Source organism: Cyanistes caeruleus, chromosome 2 (genome assembly GCF_971803275.1).
Source record: "Cyanistes caeruleus chromosome 2, bCyaCae1.hap1.1, whole genome shotgun sequence".
Lineage (NCBI taxonomy): Eukaryota > Metazoa > Chordata > Aves > Passeriformes > Paridae > Cyanistes > Cyanistes caeruleus.
In genome coordinates, this window is record NC_141702.1 from 74,039,330 (window position 1) to 74,063,094 (window position 23,765).

General features: G+C 40.9%; 1 protein-coding gene across 1 annotated transcript; it reads left to right on the top strand.

Annotated features, from left to right (window-relative positions):
• Nucleotides 1–1,700: 1,700 nt before the first annotated feature.
• Nucleotides 1,701–19,797, top strand: UNC93A (unc-93 homolog A). Its single transcript, XM_023923703.2, has 8 exons — nucleotides 1,701–1,886; nucleotides 5,022–5,203; nucleotides 5,990–6,219; nucleotides 9,248–9,373; nucleotides 11,750–11,967; nucleotides 13,087–13,222; nucleotides 14,795–14,926; nucleotides 19,280–19,797. The coding sequence occupies exons 1-8, from the start codon at nucleotides 1,800–1,802 to the stop codon at nucleotides 19,543–19,545; spliced, it is 1,377 nt and encodes a 458-aa protein (XP_023779471.1). The 5' UTR covers nucleotides 1,701–1,799; the 3' UTR covers nucleotides 19,546–19,797.
• Nucleotides 19,798–23,765: the final 3,968 nt, after the last annotated feature.

Consider the following 23,765-nt stretch of genomic DNA (forward strand, 5'->3'; position numbering starts at 1 on the left):
AGTGGAAAGAAGAGAAAACCCTACATGCACAAATTGCCAGTATCCCCCATAGGCTCTCCAATATTATGCTGCTGAGAAGATGTGATGGATTAGGAGCTAGGAATTCCTCCAGAGCAGAAGTGCTGATCAGATAATCTGTCCATTTTAAAAATAGTGTCCAGTTAATGCTGATTTTTTTAAAGCTTTCTTGTTTTTACTGTTAATGTCAAGAAAGAGAACTAAAATAAATAATGCTCTTTTCACTATTCCTGGTTCTTTCCTGTGCTGGAGTGGGTGATGATTGTGCTTTTATTTAGAATAAGCATTATTCTTACATATTCTCAATTTTTCCCAGTTGTTTTAGATCTGTGACTGCAGATTCCATTTTTTGAAGATTTTGACTAAGGGCTCCAAAACAGAAACAAGCATGTTATCACCAGGTGTAAATTTCTTCTGAAATATTGTCAGGTGAAAATTGCAAGGATCCATGAACCTGAAAAGATGGAGGAAAGTACCACCAGTTTGGTCTAAGCTCCTTGTAGAGGCTTACAAACATTGCCAAACAAGAGCAGCATTGTGATTCATTCAAAGAGTTTGCATGCTGAGCATAGTAGCCTGTAAAATAAAAAGCCATTATCTAGACTTGCAACATAGAAGTACCAGTAACAATAGAGAATTAAAAGATTATGTTTTCTGCATTATTTTATTCAAGAAGATTATAAGACAAAAGAAGAAAATGAAAAGGCACATACTGCAATGTTCTCCAAAGCAGAAACTGGTTGTGATCTCTTAAATGTTTTAAATGAAATGCATTAAAGCCTCCTCCCCTCACACGTGAATGTCCCTGTGGGAAGAAAAATTGTGCCATCTAGTGGGATTTAGACCAAGTCTTAGCTGTGCATTCCCAATGGACATTGTGGACATCCTACAGACCTGTTTACATCATAGCATGGACATTTTTGGATTCCACTTTGCTCCCAAGTTCAAATCCCTCCTGTGCTACAGGTGCTGGAGAGATCCATTCACCCTGACTGTCTTAGGGCCAGAGAAGGGGAGCAGAACTTGCTTTTTCAGTTATCTGCTCAATCCACCTTCCTTTTTGGTTTGGTGGTTTGTTTTTTTTTTTTTGGCTTCTGTATTGATGAGAAAGAAGGGGAAAAATCATTTTCATGAGTATGACTTGTTAAACCCGAGGGACCAAAGCCCTGAACATGTTCCCCGTGAATGAAGGCTGTCCCACTTGCCAAGCAGCCAGCAGCTTTGGGATTCTGTGCTGCACAGTTATGGAGCTGGTGTATGCAGACAGAGCTGTAGCACAGTCTCATTTCCTAGCATGCTTTTGTAATCACAGTTAAGCAATAGGCCTGATAGAGATTTCAGTACAGTGTTTAATCTTTGTCCCTTATGGATTTGTGTATCTTTATGACAGAAAGTGATTCCACAGCTTGCAATTTTTTTCTTCTGTACTGATCATAGTGGAGAGCCATATATTATATGACTTCAATACTCAAATAAGTGCAAGCGTTGCAAGAGACTTATATACCTCTCTAATAAAATGTGATAGATGCCCTTGGGACTGCTGGCTATTGCCTGAGTAACTACAGGTGAATGAGTAACAACTCCATAAGTTTTCAGTACTACTTAAAAGTAAAGTTCACTGTCCAGTCTTCAAATAATTAGCAACTGTCTTCTCTACAAACACAGAAAAAAGTGACCTTTTCCAACAAGGCGTAAGCTGTTTTTCTCCAACCCAAGTCATCCTGCGGAATAATTGGATCAGCTTTGCCCACTGGCAGACCTTTTGTCTTCTATGAATCAACATGGAAAGGAATCTTAAGAATGTTTTGGTCATTTCTTTCGGATTTGTACTTCTCTTTACTGCTTACTCAGGACTCCAGAGTCTGCAGGTAAGGGGGGCATCTCCCACTGGTTGTCAGGACAGTTGGTCTGGAAGGGCATCAGGCCAACTGGTAGTGTGAAACACATCAGTCTTTCCATGGTCTCTGTGAAGAAGGCATGCACAGTATTTTTTGTGAGGTGGGTTAGGACATTGACTTGCTGCAGGTTAATATTCTTCACCCAGATCCACAGCATTTACTAAATATTTTATTCTAGTATTTCTCAAATAGCTCGCATACTTGTGTCATGCTACTACTTCAGATCCACAAAACTTATTTCAGTGGAAATAGAAAACAAAATTAACCTGAGACGACTTTTCTCAGAAGAAGATATTGCCAAATGGAAAACAAAATCAGTTTCTGGAAAGGATTTGTTTTCAATATTTCTAAATTGTTATGATCTTATAGTAATTATTATTGTACAATAATGTAAAATAATTAAAAATTATGCCTAAACCATTAAATAATTTAAGTGTAAAATAGTACAGTAATTTCAAGGATCATGATATAATAGTAAAAATTATTTTTTAATAAGACAGTTGTGGCTTTACTGGCATCAACATCCTAAAACACAGTAGCAGAGATGGGCTTCTAGAATGACTTGAATACTCAGGTTACCATTACAGCTCACTTGTTTTTATCCAAAATAAAAGACTGAAGGTTACTCTATGAATTCTTATGAGTAAATAAACTATCAACTGGATTGAATTCTCCAACTGGAGTGGGAATCTGTATGCCTTCAAGGTGGAACTTGATACATAACATCATGAACTTGTTTTCAGTAATGAGGGGTTCACCTCATTTCAGGAAGAGGTGCCTCCTTCTGCACATCTCCTCTCCTTGAACAGCCTTTCTTTGCTGGCATTGTCAGATTCTGAACTCAGAGGTGTTCTGCAAAAACAGTCCCAAAACTGGATGGAGATACTATGAGTTGGGGAGACTAATGAGGCAGAGGAAGATAAACCCCAGAAGCTGCAAGTCAGTCCCACCATCTGAAACACTTGGTTAGAGCATGGTGCTAATAACACCAAGGTTGTGGGTTCAATGCCCATACAGGCTACTTACTTATTTACTTTGGACTTGATGATCCTGTGGGTCCCTTTCAACTCAGAATATTTCGTGAATCTGTGAACCTGTAAGTACTGGAATGCTAAAAAAGTTCATAATTCATTTCAATATTCTACTACCCAGACTCACATCCCACTAAAAGACAAACAAATAAACTAAGTAACTAACTAACTAACTAACTAATTAACTAACTAACAAAAAACCCAGATAGTAAAAATCATATGATTTTGGAAGCCTGGCTTCTAATTTTTGGAGGCTTGAGCTGACAAAACTAGGCATGTGATGTTTCAAAAATAATACCTTTGAGATCAGGAAACCTCTTTTCCTGTTTACAAAACAACCATTCCAATTCTATAACACCTTGGCACTGCTCTTACAGAGACTGTCCTGGTACCTGGCTGTCTCCAAGCATGCTGCATGACTACCACCATGATCCTGCATGGCCAGACTGCACAGCCACTGCAGGCTTGGAAAGTGGTTCCATGAAGCCACCAACAGCTTCATTCCTCTACAACACTCTCCAGTGCCACCCCCTCAGCATCCAGTTCCCCTTCCAAAATCATGCTGAATCATACCACCTGTTAATAAAAACCATCAGGAAAACATTGCTAAGTAGCATAAAGTTGCAGAATGGTTTGGTTGGAAAGGACCTTAAAGGTCATCTCATTCCAACCCTCTGCCGTGGGCAAGGATACCTTCCACTAGACCATGTTGCTCAAAGCCCCATCCAGCCTGGGATAGAATATTTCCAGGGATGGAGAATCCACAGATTGTCTGGACAACCTGTTCCAATGCCTCACCACCCTCACAGTAAAGATTATATTTCTTATATCTACCCTAAATCTCACTTTTAGTTTAAAACTATTGCCCTTTCTTGGCCTATCACTAGACTTGTGAAAAATCACATCCCGAGTTTTTAAGGTCCCCTTTGAGTACTGTAAGGCTGGAATGAGGTCTTCTCCTGGCTGAACAATCCAAACTCTTTCAGCCTGTCTAAGAGAGGTGCTCCATCCCTCCTGATCATTTTCATGGCCCTCCTCTCCAACTTGTCTATGTCCTTCTAGTGCCAGGGGTCCCAGAACTGGATTCAGTGCTTCAGATGGAATCGCACCAGAGCAGAGTAGAGGGGGAAAATCATTTCCCTTGCCTTGCTGGTCACATTTATTTTGATGCAGCCAAGGGTGCAGCTGGCCTTCTGGGCTGTGAGCTCTTGTCACACTGTTGCTCTTGTCCAGCTTTTATGCGCAGAATTCTCAAGTCCTCCCCTGTAGGGCTACTCTCAATGAGTTCTTCTCATTGAGAAGAACTGTACTCATGTCTGGGATTGCCCTGACCCAGATGTAGCACCTTGAATTTGGACTTGTTAAAACAATGAGGTTAATAATAATAATAATAATAATAATAATAATAATAATAATGATGTTTGCATGGCCCATTTTTCAAGCTTGCCCAGGACTCCCAAATCGATCTTCTCATTTCAACTTTCAGAGCATCACAAGAGGAGAAGCATTTTGAGCATAAACCTGGTTAGACCAATAAAATGTTATTCCTTCTTTGTGAAAATATGGGTGAATCAATTTCTTCCAACTACTAAGGGCCTCTGTGAGCCTACTAGGAAGGATATTTGGACCTTGGCAGCTGAAAATCTTAGAAATTTTCAGACCTGTAGTTTAAAGCAAAGAATCTCCCACTATTGCTATGCCAGCCCTTGTAATACAGATCTGAGAATATTCCTGCCTGAGACAACATATGAAGGCTAAGAAAAGAGGTTACCTTTCATTCAAATTGCTTTCAAAGAGAAGCTCTAACAAATAGCATCAAATAATCTAAAGAAGGATTTACCAAAGCTTTGAATAGGAGCAACCCTTACCTGATTTTGTATCATGTTTTCATAAATGGTCTATCATTTTGAGGAAAATTCCAAGTCCATAATCAGGCTGTTTTGGGGAAATGAGACAGTGATACCCAGCCCCAGATGCTGTGTCTCTCTGTTTCTGCCCGAAGCCACTCTCTGTACACCACAATAATATGTACCTGTGATAAAATTTGTCTCAATCATTGTTTTTGTCCCTGCAGAGCAGCCTCAATGCGGAAGAAGGCCTGGGCGTTGCTTCCCTAAGCGTTCTGTTTGCTGCACTCACCTTATCATCCATGTTCCTCCCCCCAATTGTCATCAAGAAGCTGGGCTGCAAGTGGACCATTGTGGTCTCTATGTGCGGCTACGTTGCCTACTCCTTAGGGAACTTCTATGCTAGCTGGTACGGTTAAAATACTTTAACCCTCTCTGCTGTGTTCAAACAAAATAAGGGCAAAGTTCTGTCTTCTTTTTCCTCTCCATTCCTACTGTCTTTGTTGCAGAGTAGAAAGTTGGATGTGAAAGTTTCTACTTGCCACAAATTGAGATAAATAAATCCTGTATTAGGTGGACCAGAGGGGTGAAAATGTGCAAAGAGTCAGAATGAATACATCCATATACATCCATCCACCCACCTGGAGCTGCTTCTCTAACTCATGTTTGTAGCAGAGATTCGTCTTTGGGGAGTGGGGGAAAAATATTCAGATGTTTATTTTAAAAGTAAAAAGAGTTTTAGGGCTGTTTGTGAAAATGTTGAAGGGAAGACTATCTTCCAGCCAGTATCTCTGGGCGAAGAGGAGCGCAGGAGAAGGCTAACTCCTGCCTGGCTCTTCCTGAAGGTGGATGAACAACTTCTGCTCTCCAGTGAAAAGGGTTGCAACTCTGTGGAGGAAAGTTGTCAATATGCATCTTCCAAAGTGCACATGCAATTTAGTTCTCAGTTATAAGAAGTTAAGGCACACGAGCACAGACGTAGCCAGCCTGGCCTAGGCCTAGTCCCCATGCAGAGCTGCATTTGCTTGCACACCCTAAACTTCACAAGGCTGGCCTTGATTCCATGTAACAGATTTATTGTGTCATAAAAAAGATAAATCTATTTCTTTGATGTCTATTTTTGCTGCTGGATCTTTGGGCAAATGATTCTTATGTTAATGGTAAGAACTATGTTAAATAAAGTGTTCTTTGGCAGGTACACACTCATCCCTGCCTCTGTGATCCTGGGCTTAGGAGGAGCACCACTGTGGTCTGCCAAATGCACTTACCTCACTATTGCTGGCACTTTGTATGCTGAGAAAGCAGGAAAAAATGCAAAAGACATTATCAACCAATACTTTGGGGTCTTCTTTCTGGTGTTTCAGACTTCCGGCGTCTGGGGAAATCTTATCTCAGCCTTGATACTTGACCAATCTTCCAACAAAGGTAAAATGTATTTAAAATTTTGGCACTTCTTTCTATAAACATTAACTAGTTCTAGATAGATAAGAGGCAGATTTCTGCAGCTGAGCTTTCATAGTGGAAACAGGCACTTGAGAGTTAGCCCATCTGAGGATAGATGTCTGAAATAGATGAGATAAATTTCTCTATGAAAGTGTCGATTTTCTATCAAAAATCAGCCATAAAGAGGCAAAAAGCTAAAAAATAGAACTCTACTGAGTTCTGTTTGAATTCTACCCCTGTATTGCAAAGCATAGATGGTTTGCAGGCATTGCAAGGCTGCAGGCATTGGCAGTCCTCCACATCTGACTTCTACTAAAAGTAATTTAAAACAAAAGGCAAAATACTAAAGCAACCCTTTTGCAAAGCTTGTTGTACTGGGTTAGTTTGCTGTTAAGCATTCAAGGTGAGTCAGACTGCTTGCTGGTGCTTGCTGAAAATGAGTGCTCTCCAGAACTGTCAAGAAGAAATAGCAGTAGCTGTTGGCAGGAGCCTGCATGCCAGGGCTCCTCTGCTGTGTTTCAGGCTCAGACAGCAGATGCCAATGTAGCTTGAAGAAATCACTCAGCAGCAGTGCCCTTATTTCCCATGCATGTAATTGGTGTCAATTTTAAAAGGGTGGTTGTGAAGATAGATTAATATTTGGGTGCCACCTTAGAGATTCAAAATGCTGTGGCGTCTTACCATTGCAGTCTCCTGTACATTCCTCATCCTGTCAAAATCAAAACAGGGCTGTTCTCCAGACATGGAGAGAGCTTTCTATATACACTGCTACTGTAAGTAGCAAGAAGCTACCTCTTTCCTGTCTCAGTTAAGCAGTATGTCCTCTGAAGAGTTCTCAAATAGCTGCTAGGTTAAAGCTAAGTATCAGGAAGTTGGCATAAGGTTTTAATTTTTGGATTTATGGCAAAGTAGTTGTCAAAAGGTGTGATACCTATGTAGAATCATGCTTCCTTTAAACCTAAGTAACTATAGGTGAAGCAAGCACCATTAAAGCAGAATGCTGGCAGACCCTTTCAAGTGCAGTGGAGCTCTGCTGACCTGATCCCAGAGCCACATGGTATCTCAGGAGGGACTGTCAGCTCTGCTGTCACTTGCAGGGCAGAGGCAGTGGTGCAGCTGTGGGGTCTGAACCAGCTGCAACCATTTGACTCTGCCTCACAGCACACACCATTTTAACAAGAGGAATAAAACACTATTTTTTTTTTTTGTCTTGTAAATCCCTTCCTAGTTTTACTTTTGAGGATGTTCCTCCAAATTTTAGACATTTTTTTAACCTATTTCATAGAATTTCAGAAAATGCTGTGTTCCTGTGAACAGTGCTCAAAGCCAGAGGCATCTTCACAGCAGTGATGAGCAGTTATAACATGAGTTCCACTACTGTGCCTTCTCAGTGAGACACAGCTTTAATCTAGAGGGAACTTCTTTGCTGGGGTGAGGGGGTAAGAATCTCCAGTCATGCAATATTTTCCTCTCCTCTGAGACTTGTGGCAAGGCATCCATTCTTATTTTCATGTACTCAAAATGAATTATTTCACTGAGCAGTAGGAAAGATATAGCATGTATCTGCTCAAATTCAAAATGCATAAAATTCAGACATATCTACTCTTGATGTATTGCCTGCATCACTGCATCCAGACACAGCAAGGCAAAGTTACACCATATGGTAATACCTTACCTGAAGACAGTAATCAGTGTAAATGATGAGAGTCATCCTTCCTCCCTCAACAATATCACAAGTTTTAATTCAAGAGAAACAGTGCAAACCCTGCCTTGCAGCCTGCATATGACTAATTGCATGTGCAGGTTCATCTTCAGATGATGTAGGAACCAATAAAAAACTTGTTTTACACACTTCCACACCTCACTCATGTGACTCACCTTTTGCAAATGGTAATTTTGCTTTAGGTCTGTTTGTCCATTTTTTGCTGAAGGTCTGTAGTAATAGCCAGTGACTATAATAAGATAATGATTTTCTTTACATTACTGCATTTTATCTTATGTTGAACCTCAAGTTGTTTATGAAGCTGGTGAGACAGCTGATTCACATCACAGCAGCTTTGATTGGAAGCAATGAGGAAAACCACACTAAAAGTAGTTATGCAATAACCTTAATTGAAAAATTACAGATCAACTCTCCTTTAAGGAATCAGCCAAGGTACAGCTGTGCTGCCCTTTATCATGCTTGGACCAGAGACAAATTCTGCAGTGAGAACACTAAAATTATTGTGTGGGGTTTGGGTCATCCTCCTCCAGTAGACAGTTTATCCAGGATTGTAGTTTGGGTAGGCATGTATTCTTTACCAAGAGGGTACTGGAGGGAGTTTGCACAGCGTGCTGGTGATGGTGTGTGTGAGTATGTGTGTGTTTGTGCCTTTGACATTTGCTCTACACAGCAACGATAGGACTGCACAAAGAGAAAGTCTTACTCCAAATGCTGCTGAACTGTTGGTTTCAAGTGTTCTCAGAAGGTTAAAACAGCAGTATGTAAAATTATAAAGTCAGGGAAAGCAGGCTACATGGAACTCACATATCTTACATTGCAATACTGAGTAATCATAATTTGAATTTATAAAAACACCGAAAAGATGTCTTGAGGTGGTTTCTGTTCCTATAACATATAGAGAAATTATCTGGAGAAGGAAAATGTGGGATGGCTGTAAGAACTGAAGTCCATCAGTCCATTGCTGGTGTAAACTTAGGGACCTATCTCATGAGGTATTAGGATTAAGAGGTAAAAATATATACTCAAATTGAGCTTGAATTCAGATTTCACCCTCCAACTTTAGTCCCTGCCCTCATGTAACCATTAATTCAGTGTTCAGTCTCTCTTTTGTTTCTCTTAAACCAAATTTTTGTGTGTTAAACTGGGATTCTGAAGTTAAATATCTCTAATCAAGAAAGGCTTGAAACCAGGACCAATCACTAAGAACTGGATTCCTTATATCCTTACACATAGTGTGGACTGGCCTGATCTCTTCATTGCCCTGCCTTTGTTTTGGTTCTTAACTAGTGGAGATCACAGAAGAAGACCTGAAATGCTGTGGAGCATTCAACTGCCTGACTGGTACCACTAACTCCACTGAGTCAGCAAGACCCTCCAACTCCTTAATCTACACACTGGTAGGGATCTATACTGGTGAGTAATCCACACAATCTTTAATCAGTATCACTGATGGAGAGCCTAGTACTAGTGCAATCTAGCAGGGCTTTGCAGATTAAGTTTCTGACTTTCTCCTTCAATCCAATTTGCCGAAGGTAAATAAGATATGTGAGAGCTATAAACAACTAGTGCCTAAATAGTTCACATGCTTTATGCCAGAGCTGTATCATTTTTATCTAAAGGAGAAAGATATTCTTTATATTTTTCACCTGGAATAAAGCTGAAGCCCAGTGTGGTGACCCAAATTCAGCCAGGCAAATTGGCATATTTCCCATTTAGCAACTACAGCTGCTATAGACCTTCCTTGCACAAGGCTAGAAAAGAATTAAATACAGGGAAGATGATACCATTAAAAGAAAAAAATATATGTGCGAGGATTCACTGAGTGAGGAAAGTTCCAAAAAGTTCCCACTGGAAAGAAGTTATCCTCTGGATAAAGAAAAGTATCCAATAAGGCAATGTGCACCTCAGCTCCGCCAAAACATTTTTGCAGTCTCTGAGCACAGATGTACTCTCTGTGCTGATACAGGAGCACAGAATTTGCCATACACTCCAACAGAGTGTATGTGATCCAGGTAGAGACAGGTCTCAGTGCACAGGGACATTGCAGAAAAGCCTTCCTCTGCCCCCATCCTCCACTCCTAGTTGGTGGGAAAGTGTAAAAAATATCCCCCCACTCTCGTCCCAGAATGTACTGGAGATGATGACTTTCTGCTAAAGGCGTGTTTGTCTGTAAAGTTTAAATTTAAATTTGATGACTAACGTGTACAGCACACCCTTAGGCTCTGTGCATGCAGAGTGAATGCAACCCTGCTTCCTCCTGACCCTGTGTCAGTGGGGTTTCCTTCTTCTTTTAAGCTCTTAATACAAGAGATGTCTTTTCTTACCTCAGGGGAAAGTAAATGGGTAAATATTTCGTTCACAGACATTTTTTAAACATGTCCTCTCTATTTGGTGGCTGAATACTTATTTTTCCCAGCTTGTGTGGAAACAGTAATGGATAACTGTTCTGCTGTTTTGCTGTCTCAAGGACTGTGAATGTTTCTATTTATGTTCATGCCAACCACTATTCAGCCATGCCATTATCTCCTATAATTGCTCTTGATTCATTTAATGTATTTTTTATATATATTTTTTCTGAAAATGTTGATGTCCTGTTCTCACCCATTTAAGTCCAGCAATTAGTCCATAAGTACTAATAAACACTCTGGCAGAACCAATAATTACTTGAATCATGAAGGATTTACAGCTTAGCCACAGTGAGGAACCAGGACACCGGAGAAATTCTAGCAGACATGGATGAAAAATAATAAGCGATAAAAGAATGAGGCAATTTATAGTTAATCTGCTGATGTATTTGGATATTAAAAGTTCACAGAAGAGACAATATCCATACAAATAACATAGGAACACATTAAACAAGCCAAGTGGATGGAAAGAGGTGCCTGGTTCTCATCTTACTCTGAACTGTACTTCTTTCCATGGATGGAATTCTAGTCTGCATAAGTGAGGAAACATTATCGTGCCCTGCATCTAAAATGAAGCAATCAGTTGTGAATCTATGGCTGTCTCATGTATATTGTGAGACATGGTTATCTTCTTGATAACATGAAAAAAATTGTTTTGATTCACTGCACAGGCAACAAATCTAGACTGATACATGCATGATAATTTTCTGATTAACTACTCTATATATTTTTATATACTTTTATATGCTGCTTCTCCTAGGAAATTATGGGTTTAAAGCTCTAACTTCCATCTTTTCAAGTTAGCTAGAGCTGCTCCCTATCATCTTAAAACAGCACATATTCCGTACTCAAAGCATGGTTCTGAGCCAAAAAAAGAAAAAAAAGACACAACATATACTGGGTTTCAAGACAGCATTTATTTTTCTTTCCATGTATTTGAAAGAAGAGCCCCGCTAGCCATGCAGACCTTGGCACTGGAAGTGAATACTCCTCTCTCTTGTTGATTTAGAGGCTCCTGATAGCTCCCAAGGGAGCTGTTTGTGGCCAGCTCCCATCCCCGTGCCCCGGCGTGCCCTGGAAGGGTGAGCCGTCACCCTCGGCGGCCGTGCAGCTGGCCCGGCGGCTGTCACAACAGGCCAGCCACGGCTAAGCTGAGGGGATTTGCCAGTGCACAGCTGTATGCAGAAGATGTGAATGTAGATCAGGCCTCCTTGTTTATACAGAAATGGCCTCTACACTGAAGCGGAATCAGAGGCAGCTGCCAAAATATCCCACAGAGAGCTAAGCACCAAGTCAGAACAATAACAGCAGCAAGCAACTTCCCATCATTCTCTCAGCATTCCTCAGTTTTCCATTAACTTTTTGTTTTGGTTTTTTTTTGCAGCTAGTGGTGTGCTAGCTGTGTTGCTGGTTAGTATATTTCTGGACCAGATCCAATCTGACCAAGTAGAGACTGAGAAAGAAAAACTAGAGGCACCATCCTTTTGGTCTACGTTCCTAGCGACTTTCCGGCATCTTAAAGATAAAAGACAGTGTCTTCTAATCCCTCTGACAATGTACAGTGGGTTTGAACAGGCATTTCTTACTGGTGACTACTCCAAGGTATGGATGTAAATGAAAATATATTTCTGTCTGATTTTTTTGTGCCTCTGTATCTTAGTTTTGCATATTTACCTGTCAAATGAAGATGTTCTTAATAATGATTTGTGGACTGAAAAATTACTGCTTACTTCTGTGTGAATGAACTGAGTGACATCTTCAAGCAGCAGTAAATATGTCCCTTGGAACGGCCTCAAAAAGAACGCAGTAGAGAGCTTAACTCACCAGTGGAGCCCACAGCAGAGAGCTACAGGTTCAAACTCTTCACCTCGTTGTAAATAACAAACTGGGAGAAAAGCCAGAAGTCAGGAAAGCTTTCATATCTTCCTTCCTCTTCTGGTTTCCCTAGAGCTTGTATAAATGCAAGTCAGCACACATTCCACATATTTTATTTTGACAACTTTTACGGTAAGAGGGCAAGTCCTCAATGTGGCTGGCTGAAAGCCCTCACAGTCACTACTGCAACAGGTCCAGACCCTGACAGATTGAAATTGTTAAAACCACCTCTGCTCCTCCAGTTTCTCAACAAACCTAGATAAACAGCAGGCATGTTCTCCAGGCATTTGTTGAGAAAGCCTCAAAAGAAAGAGGGCAACCTTCCTGAGCATCTTCTTCCATGCTTAAGGCTTTCAAACCTTGCATATAAATCAGATGGAAGGGTGCACTTGTTGCTGTGTTGGAATGGTTTGAAAGGGGCACTCCATGGCAACCTCCACTTGTTATATGCTCTTATAGAAGAGGTCCTCTTCATTTTTTGGGAGCAGCTCTGTCATGACCATAGTGTCAACTGCCAATTTTCATCTCTTGGGCTATGGTGGGAAGGGCAGAAGATTCCTAATGCTGCTTTCAGGAGTTTTATTTGTAGAAAGCAGTGCTCAGAATTGTTCTGCTTGTTATCCCTCTGCTTGCATGGCATCAGTCTGGTTGGGAACAGGGTTAGGAAAGCTGCTGCTGAAGGCCAGCTATGTCAATGCACCAGGGACTTATCAGCAAACTCTCTAGCCATGCTCTTTTTATCTCATCCATGTTGGTTATTTACCAAATACTCAGGGTAAAATGCTTGAACTTTAGCTGTGTATTTTTATCAAAGAAAATACGGCACCACTCTCCCTTCTCTTCCAGGTATATATGACCTGTGCCCTGGGGATACAGTACGTTGGCTATATGATGATCTGCTTTGCAGGTGTAAATTCCCTCTGCTCCCTGCTCTTTGGAAAGATCTCCCAGTTCACGGGTAGAAAACTTCTATTTGCATTAGGTATGTAAAGATTTCTTGAACTACTGATCACCACACGTAATCAGATCCACTACTCCCCCCTTTGCATGTACAGAGGGATAGCTTGCTGTCAGCTATCAATTACAACCAAAGTCAATCTAGAGGCAGACTTCACAAACTTCATTCATAAGAAGAGGCAGCTCAGCTCACAGTTAAGCACTCTATTGCTGTCTTTGCCTTACATCACTTTGCTGGTGATGTAAGTTCAGCCTGCTTTTGAGGGCTCTATCTATGCAGAAGGTGCCCTATAGCTTTGATGTTTATGGCTCTGATGCAGCCAGTGACAAATCATCTTGCAATGCAGATGTTGAGACTTGCACTATCATAAGAAGGATTTCTCCACTGGGCTGAGACCTCCTCACACTTATGGAGTGAATGCAAATCACTGTTAACCTGAGTCTCAGGAAATGACAAACTTGGAAATTTGAGTGAAATTTCAGGAAACTTTTTAAAGGTTGGCCTGCCGTCCTTTTTGCTACTTGTTCCATAGGGAGAAAAATAGAAGAGAATCATGTGTCAGGCCAAAATAACTTAAGGGCTTGTGTACAGGACAGTAATTTACACGTTGCCTTGAGAAAAGATTTGCATATTTAAGGACATCTCCCTCTCCAAAGAACATTGTTCCAATGAGCAGCAGAGTAACGGAGGCACAAAATAAATACCAAGAAATATTTCTCTTGTGCCCCTGTGTGCATTATGCATACTGAACTGGACTAATACCTTATTTCCACTATGCAATAACTTATACTATTAGAAACATCACTGAATAGATCAATATGCATCAAGACATTATAGACATTCTCCACAGGAAATTTTAAACCTGGACAAAGAGGAAGAAATTTAGAGTGCTTTCTGTTACAGTCACTAGCTCAAAGATTCTTCTGTCTGCTCTAGGTGTGTGTCTCAGCCTATAAAACTCAGATTTAAAAAAAACAGAAACAAAAACCAAAACAACCTAATAGTAGCAATAAACAAATAAATCTCTCCCCAGACTGCAATGTTAGAAATGGAAGACCTCTGAACTTCAATTCTGTTTAGTGGTCTTTGTACTCAGCCTGTGAATATGCACCTGGGGGGGGAAGAATCTGTGACTCATTTAAAAACCACCTTTTAAAACAGAGACCCCAAAGCCACCAGATCCTCTAGAAATCCTTAATTGTCCCCTCCAGCCCTAAATGGAAACCTCATTTAAGGCAAGGAGAGCAGAAGGGTGTTTGCTCCCCCTTCCCACATGCCTCACATGGTGACTGCAAGCCTTTCAGAAGCTCCTTCTCAGTGGTTCGTGTCCTTTGTGCTAACATCCGTATCAGCACTGAGGATCTCTCAGCTCAGGACACTGCTCAGAATCATGAATTAGACACTGTCAAAGGCCTGCATTGTTTGTATTTCATGTGATATCAACTCAGTCAGTGCAAAGCTCAATGAACCAGAAAGACTTTAAGATTGCCTTGTGCTTTTGTTGGGGGGTAGAATAAATAAGTGTTATCTACCACAATCTGTCCTAATTATAATTGCATCTTTATTTCTCTTCTTTATTTCTTTCTAAATCAACAGCCGCAGTTTTGAACACGGGCTGTATAATAACACTACTGCTGTGGAAACCTCATCCCAAGCAGCTTCCTGTGTTTTTTGTCATCCCTGCTCTTTGGGGTGTATCTGATGCTGTTTGGCAAACACAAACTAATGGTAAGTCTTGGTGACAATGAAATGTATTCTGTTGAGATATAAAAGTCTGCATGTTTGCATCTATGAAACAATGCTGCATAACAATGATAATGTCTTTAAGACAGCATCTAAAAGAAATATGTTAACGCATTGGAAAGCAGAAGAAATAGAACAAGTTGGGAGTAAGAATGCAAAATACTCACTGAACCAATATTTCCAAGATGAAGAGAGAAGAATACTGCAGAAGATTATTCAAGTATTAGGGTATTCAGGATAAATATTCTGGAGGAGTATTTCAAAGTAATTTAGAAACTAAGAAGAATTTTACATTTAGTCTGTCTTTAGCATAAAGGAGAGCACTCTGGATAAAAATTAACTCAAAGCTCAACAACAAAAGAAGACAAAAATTGTCTGTTAGGAGTTATTGGAAAAAATGTGTAGGAGAAAACCGCAGAAATATTATGCAGTCAAGTGACTTCATACAGCTCTGATTTTCTCTATTTCAAAACTAATAATCCAGTGTGATAAGGCATAAGCAGGCAATAAAAAGGAGCAAGGTCATGGGGCACTTCTGCTTGAAGGAAGACTGAAAAGCTAGAGCTCTTTAGCCTGGACAAGAGGTAAGTATGGAAAGCAGTCAGTAAGGTAATTAATTGTATGGAGAAGGTGACTTGAAATTCACTATATCTCATAATAACAGGACTAGTGGCACCAGATAGTACCAGGCAGAAGTCTTTATAGGAATCAAAATTAATAGTATTTCTCACACAATGCATAAGCAAAGTATGGAATTCATTACCGAAAATTTAAGCTGGAATTACATCACATCATTACAAAATCACTTCAGGGGAAGGTGCTCCTCTGGGCACACATCAGGTTATGCATCTTGGCCTTCCTTTCTCTGATCCCTTTGGTTGTCTCAGGAGTTTAGAAAACTTCACTCACTAGGTAAAGTGTCCTGTTCCTCCTGGAGAGACAGATGGAAAGCATCGTGGTCCATTGCCTCCTTGAGTGATCTCCTTTCAAGCACATGTAGAGTCCCTGCCTTTACACATAAGGGAGTGACCAGCCAACATCCTTCTCTGCCCCTCCAGCAGCTCCAGCTCATATCCCCTAGAGCAGAGCTAGTGCATACATCAGGGAACACCCTCTCATCATCTCACATCCTTACCCAGAGGCTTGTGCCTCAGGTAAAAATTTAAAGTCAGTGCTCTTGATACTACTCGGGGTCATGGAAGGAGAACATCAGAGAGAATTTGCTCTCCCATAAGTAAAGCTGTTCATTCATTTCCTGCTTCTTCAGCCACAGTCTTTCTGACTGCTCTGCATGCTTCCTAACACTCTTGAGAACTGTAGCTTAGTTTTCCACTGGGATAAAGGACTTGTCCTTTGTCCTGCTTGTATCTTATCCAGAAAACCTTGTCCTCGGACACTGTGCTTCTTTCAGAATCACAGTGGGGTTAGGGCTGGAAAGGACTTCTGGACTTCAAACCCCTTGCTCAAGCAGGGCCACCCAGGCACAGCCACTTACTCAGGACCATGTCCAGGGAGCCTGGATATTTTCCAGAGAGGGAGACTCTCTGGGCAACCTGTGACAGTGCTCAGTCACCCTCATAGTAAAAAAAAATTTGCCAATGTTCAGAGGAAGCCTCGTGTATTTCAGTTTATTCCCATCGCCTCTTGCCCACCTTTCTTGGACATCACTGAAAAGAGCTGGGATTTGTACCCTTTCTTCTAGGATTTACATATATTTGAGGTGTCCCTGAGGAGCATGTTTCCTCAGTAAGGTCCCTGCATGACAAAAATGCACCTGAGACCCACATTAGGGGAAATGCTCTGTGCTTACGCACAGAGGACTTAAGTATTGGAGAAGGTGGCTGGGAAGTGGTTGTAATTTCCAAACCACCAGAGGAGGCAGACAGTGGACAGTACTTTATGCTTACTTGATGGTGAGTGAACTCTGCAGCTATGTGACAGGATCATCCTCTGTTTACAGCCCTCTGTCAGGTCATCTGCATTCCCAGATTCCTGCGAGATACTTGTGAAAATTTCACATTTGGAAAGATACCCAAATGTTCTTCTTCTTTGCATAGTGTCTTTTTTTGGTCTATACCTTACTCAGCTGTTTCACAGCTCCCATTTGTAAGATTATACTAAGTTCTCTTTGTCACATTGTCACAGTGAAACATCAAGTGATGACATGAAACATTAATAGAGAGGTGCAGTGACATTACCCCACAGTGTTGCATCCCAGAATAGGATCTTCAGTTTGACTTACCCACATAGGACTAATTGTCTTCTCCCCTTCAAAAGCTTCATACAGATATACATCACATGAGAAATTCCTGGCATCAAAGACTATGAGGTGAGATAAGACCTCCAAAATAACATTGGTTTACAAAATCTGTGTTCCTTCCTTTGCTAAGCTCCCATGAGTGCTGCTTGGGCCTCAGTAGATTAACCAGTGAATGCATAAATGGCACAGTGCCACATACTTAAGGCATTCTTTGGTTTGCTTTGTGCTCCTGTGGATATTTAATACTCGAGTACCCCCTAGAGGATATGTAGGCTCACAGTAGATGAGCCACTTCATCTTATAAAGTTTTCCTGACATGTTTGTGTTCATGTGTGGACGCTCTCACTTATTTCCAGTGAAAGCTACTTCATTTCAGAGTGTGTAGTGCCCTTTCTTATCTAACTTGAGCACAGATGCTGATATTATGCACTGACAAAAATTGTACCTGGGGCAAAACAACTGGGGCATAATAATTGTGTAGCACAGAACTATCAGGTGGACTACAGTAAAACCAAGATCTTTCCAGGTTGATTTGTGTCTTTAGAAAGGATATAAATGAGTCTAAAGAGTTTATAAACCTGGACTTAAATAATTTCCAGCAGTCCTATTATATATTCATGCCTACTAGTACTAGGGGAACGAGTAGAAAAATAGGCAGTGGCAAAGAACCAGGATAATTTCCATGGAATTGAACTGCAAAATTTCAGAGCTAGCAGCCTCTCCACTCACTCAGTCCAGCAGGTCCTGCTGAAGATCATCCAGGCAATTTGCTTCAAAATGGCAAAATGGCAGAATCTTTAGACATAGAACTACCATGGCCTCAGAAAACTTCCTGTATTAAACTTGCCTCACTAGTATCTTTCCAGGAGATAGCACTGGGCATATCAGGTAATTAGTATGAACAACTTGCACTTGTTCATTTATTAGGCAAAACTATGAAGGTCTATTATATCTACACTCCACTCAGCTAGTTTAATGAATTAAGTATATCTTCTGATGCACCTGTCCAGACTTCCATCATGTCTGAATCGAAACAGTTCAGCCAATGTCCTCTTGCAGTCATCAGGACACATAAGCTTTTTCATACAGAAGAAGTCTCCCCCTACTTAAGAAAAATGAAGGGGTAGTTGAGTCTACTCAGATTTTTAGAGAACTTTGCATTCCTCTTTGTCTTTTGGCTGAATGTACATATTTCAAACAGATGTGTTGTTCTACAAGTGGATGAAAACAGTCAAAGCTCTTGATATTCTTCTTTCCTCTGTGCATACCACATTTGAATCAGAGTAAATACCCTGTTCTTTATCACTGCTGGTACTAGCTCAGCACGCAGAGGAAAGCAAGCTCTCTCCCTTTTCCCTGTATGCTTCACTAGCCAGACCTGGAGGCTGGAATCCCTCCCTGGATCCCAGCTGCGCATGTGCAATTGACTTAACTCATTGGGAGCTTCCCAGTGAACACAACTGCATTAGGATGATCAGTTGAACTGAGTCTCTGTGTCAAATAAGTTTTCCAGTTGCTGCCTGGAAGTTCTGTATGCATCAAGGATATTCTACTTGCTAACCCATCCAGAAGCTGAAAATTTGAAAACCCGGTTGATTCAGAGGGATGTATCTTATCTGCATACTAAATCTGAGCCCATGATGTGAAAGCCAGTAAGGATTTGGTATGAGTTTCTCCATAGTTATACATGGAGACTCTATGATGTCAAGGCCTCCTTTTTCTCCTTACTTGCTCATCAGGGCAAAACCTTCCATTTTTATAACTAATAGTTTGAAAAAGAAGTCCTGCCATCTTATTTCAATAGATCACATCCTTTCTTCCTTCCTCGCATTTTTCTTCCCTTTTTCTCTGGTGTTCTCTATTTTGTCATGTTTGTTTTCATGTTTATTTCACTTGTTACAATTCACAGAAGCACAACAATATTTTAAGGCAAGGCTTGTATTGCCCTTTCTCTGACATTTATGAGGGAGGGTCTGTCTTTCCCATTGTGCTCTATTTATTCCCTTTGCAGAAAATATGTGGTTGCAGATTTAATCTTCACGAGACATGTCTTTCCTTCTTTTCTTCCTTCCTTCCAGCAATCTATGGCATTTTATTTGAGAAAAACAAGGAGGCTGCCTTTGCAAATTACCGTCTCTGGGAATCAGTTGGATTTGTCATCGCCTTCGCTTACAGCAACATGTTGCAAGCCTACGTCAAAATGTACATTTTACTGTCTGTGCTTGTGCTGTCCATGGTGACCTACGGAGCAGTGGAATACCTCGAGGCTAAGAGCTCCCACAGGACACCTGCTGCTACCAAGAAGGAAAATGGAAAATCCCCCTCTCAGGAAACACACATGTAATCCAACAGGGTCAGAGGGATGGAGGCAAAGCAAACTGGCCAGCTCTTTACAGGCACGTCTCCAAGGGCGTTCCAGTGTGTACTGTTTCCACAAGGATGGTGAAGGAACAGATTTCAAGGCTGCTATGATGCAAATGTCTTGGGAGTAAAAACCTCCTTTGAGATCTCACCTTTATAAGGGAAGAATAGTTGACTTTATCCTTTCATGCAGATGACAAACTAATAAATAAAGTCTTAATAAATGTAAACAAGATTCCTAAAGTCCTCATATGTTTGTTTCTGTGCATAAGACCTGGTACAGCTTTACAATCAAACCACATGCAGAATGAAGAAAGCAACTGGGGTTGCTCAGTTGATTGCAGATAACACACATCATCTCATGGAACCATTAATTATAAAGATTTATGTTGTTTTTATGCTGCATTCTTTAACACCTGCTGTAAATAGCATCAGCCTATGGACTGGTTATATCTGCAGTTCATATTTGCACACCACAGGATCAACTAACCACTGAGTCCACCAACTTGTCTTAGGTCAGCAGACAGCTGTCAATCTGTCCGTGTCATCCCTCTATCCCAGCACTCTTTTGATTTTCCTGTCTCCAGTTTTTCTGTCACCTCTTACAGCAACTTCATCCTAAAAGAAATGCCTTCTACAAGAAAATACACTTCAGTGACTATGACCTTGCCCCATTTTCCCATCCAGGAACGGAGCTGTTTTCAAGATAAGCAGCCAGGCCATGGGGAACCTTGCCATGAGAAGAGCACAGGTGACAGTGCAAGTCACAGAGAGATAGGGAGAAAAGGAGGAAGGGCTTATACTTTAATAAGTTCTTGAGACCTACATGTAACCTGCAGTGGCTCATCTCTTTTCAATTTCTCTTTAGTTTTACCCATATTGTTTCTAGATATGGATTTTCGTGGTTTTGCTGCAAAGAGAAGAGTGTTACAGTACACTTACTGTGCAGTGTGCCTGCATCTTAATGAGAGAGCTCTGCACAGACCTCGTGTTTATTACTGGTAATGACCCTATTCAGATTCTCTGTGTGAGGCCGACAGCACCAAAGGAATTGCAGACAATTGCTCCTCATGTCCAAGATTAGTGCTGCCTCTGGAAATAAACTACATATAAGTTATATATATACACATATAAGTTATACATAAGTTGTTGCCTGCCATGGAGATAACACTTGAAACTACTTCCTCCCAGTTACTAACCACAGCAGGAGGATGAGGCACCACACAGTGTGACAACAATAACACAATTTGTGTGACAAAAATCCCCAAATTTTTTGGTCTTTTAAATAACAACGAACTTCATGCTACTTTACTGCCTTTCTTACATTTCTTCTTCCCAACCATCTGGACCCCACTTCAGACTTCACCAGTGTTGATTCAGGGCTTTTCACATGATGAACTTTTTCCAGGTCTCACAAAATAAAGTAAAATTCATTATGTTCTGTAGAAAAGAAGGTGACAGGTGAGCTCCCTGATAGGTGCAGCTTTCTCTTGCACCTTTGCCCTGTCAGCTCAAAGACATGCTGTTGAACTCTCTGTTGGAAATACAAACGGCAAAACTATTGTGGCTGAGGAATGTTGACAGCCTCCTATCTGCCCAGCATGCACAGATGGATATTCTAGGCTGCTGCTGATTTTCACCCCACACTGCTTCCATCTCATAGAGAAGCACAGCATTGTGTTTCATTGCATCTCTGAATCCTCCTCTGATTCTCTTTCACAAAGTGATGTTCAATGGCAAGTGAAGCAAAGAGGGCTTCTGAGGTCAGCATCATGATGAAAAATTCGTCTGTGTGAATGTAATAACTTTATAACAACCCAACACAGAAGTCAGGATCCTGCTACATGAGATTCTCTACAACCTCAGAGCAAAAAAGATGACCCCAACCTAGACACTATACAGCTTTTTTTTAATGTAGTTTCTCTTTTTACTCCTGTACTGAGTCTGGCTGAGATGGAGTTAATTTTCTTTGTAGCAGTCCATATGGTGCTGTGTTTTAGATTTTTATAACTAAAACAGTGTTGCTAACACACCAGTGTTTTGGCTATTGCTGAATAGTGTTTGCAGAACATCCAGGCTTTCTCTTTCTCTCCACTCTTCCCCCTCAGTGAGTAGGTTGCAGGTGCCTACAAAACTGGGAGGTGGCAAAACCAGGACAGCTGACACAGAGTGATAAAGGGATATCCCATGCCACATGAAGCCATGCTCAGCAATAAATGTTTGGGGCAAAGGAGCAGGAAAAAGGTTTTCTGAGCTTGTTGAGTGCCTCAGTATCACTGACATTGAATCAGCACAGGAGATAGGACATTGTGGCCTGTGGTTTGAGGAGCTGGTTCTCACTCTTGATTTTTCAAAAGGACTTTATGTAGTCATTTCCTGAATGACAACTCTTCCATTGCACAGGGATCATGAGGAAAAACTCTGTCACTTTGGGAATGAAAGCTACAGCTACAGGCAGCAATGTAATGAACAGGTTTTTGCCTGGGATAGGATGACTATAAAGGTACTCATCAGTCCTGGACATGATTTAAATGAAAATTACCACTAACATTGTTGTTCATGGACAATCCACAGTTATAAAATTGATATTTTTTTTTTAATTGAAAAGGCTGTAGGGATTTTGCTACATAATATGTAAAAAATATTTAGGCAGAAGTTCAGCTAGGAACATATATTCACTGAAATGCAAGAAAAAAATGGTAGTTGAGGTTGCTGTGGCATAAGAAAGAACATGACATCTGCTCTTTCATGACCAAGAAAGACTTCACAATTGCTTCAGTCTAGCAGGGAGCAAATAGCACAGGCCTTAACCAGCAGCAGGGTGCAGGCAGACTCATTCTGCATCACCACATGTTTCACTACCAGACAAGCTCTTGCCTCAGCCCCAAAACCAGTGTTCATTTTCCAGTGAAACAATGGCTTTTACCAGTCTGAGTGCCTGAGGCTAACAAGAGCAGGTGTAGCCATCTCAATGGACCCTGGCTTTGGGGCTTGAAGTGGTAGCCAGATGAATCCCTCCCCAGTCATGTGCCTGAAACCTTCCAGAGCTTGGACTCAGGCAGTGGGTAATAAGCCTATTGATGTGTTTCTGCTGAATGCCGTGTGTTCCATGGTGTCAGAGAGGATGGCATCCTCCTCTCCTCACAGGGAAGGCCAGGTTGGATGGGGCATTGAACAGCTTGGGCTAGCAGGAGCTGTCCCTGCCCATGGCAAAGGGGTTGGAACTAGATGGTCTTTAGGGTTCCTTCCAACCCAAACCATTCTGGTTCTGTGATTCTAAGGTCTCTGCTTCTGGGTGCTGGTTGGCAGCAGCAGTACTTGGGTGTTAAACTCGAGTAGAGACAGCTGTGGTAGTTTTTGCAGTGTGGAAGAATGTCTGCAAACCCACAGGTGGGTTACAAGTTATTAAGGAATGGGCTGAACATAGAACCCACTGGAAACAAAGGCTGGTCAAGAGATGAGGGTTCATCTGGGCACAGATTTATACATAGTAAAGTGAGTGGAATTTATCCTCATTCATTTAGACCAATGCCTAATCCTAGAGTTAGTGCTTCATAATTGTACTTCAAGAGCTTCTGTTCATATGTGATATGACTTTCTCAAAAGTGGATAGGTGTTCTTTGTTAGTTAAAGTGGTTTAATTTAATTTAAAGCGGTTGCATTTAATTATCTGGTAAATGAAGCAGACATTTCTTATATCTAGATTTGCTGAGCCAATTTCCTGTAAATTGGCATTCCCTGAATGTCCAAGTTGAATTTCATTCCCTGAATACCAGAGGTATGAAAGAAGTTCATTAATACAAGCTGATATGAACAAACCACCAAAGAATGCTTCCTTGTTCAGACATTATTAACAGCTTAATTTATGATTACCTAGTGGAGACTGTGATGGCACAGTTTACCACACACTGGCTGCATGCTCAGCAGCAGAAACACTGCTGATAGCATTGTTGAGCAGTGCAGAAAAGATGAAGATAACTGCAGTCTGTAAGGTGACTCATCCAAATTCTTACCATGGCTGCATTCTACTATGTAATTTTTTTTCTTAATTTAATAATCCTTTAAAAATCCAGGATTTGAACCAGCTACTCTAAATCTAATTTAGTTTGGTATAGTTGAGTTTCTTGGTGTGTTTGTCTTTTTGTTTTTCTGGTTGATTGGTTGTTTTCTTGTTGTTTGTTACTCTCTTTTTTCTTTGCATTT

Bases quoted from the DNA above. Each gene is read 5' to 3' on its own strand.
- UNC93A (XM_023923703.2), top strand. From the start codon at position 1,800: ATGGAAAGGAATCTTAAGAATGTTTTGGTCATTTCTTTCGGATTTGTA. The intron at 5,204-5,989 runs GTACGGTTAAAA...GTTCTTTGGCAG, and splicing joins GGGAACTTCTATGCTAGCTG to GTACACACTCATCCCTGCCT. The intron at 11,968-13,086 runs GTATGGATGTAA...CTTCTCTTCCAG, and splicing joins TTACTGGTGACTACTCCAAG to GTATATATGACCTGTGCCCT.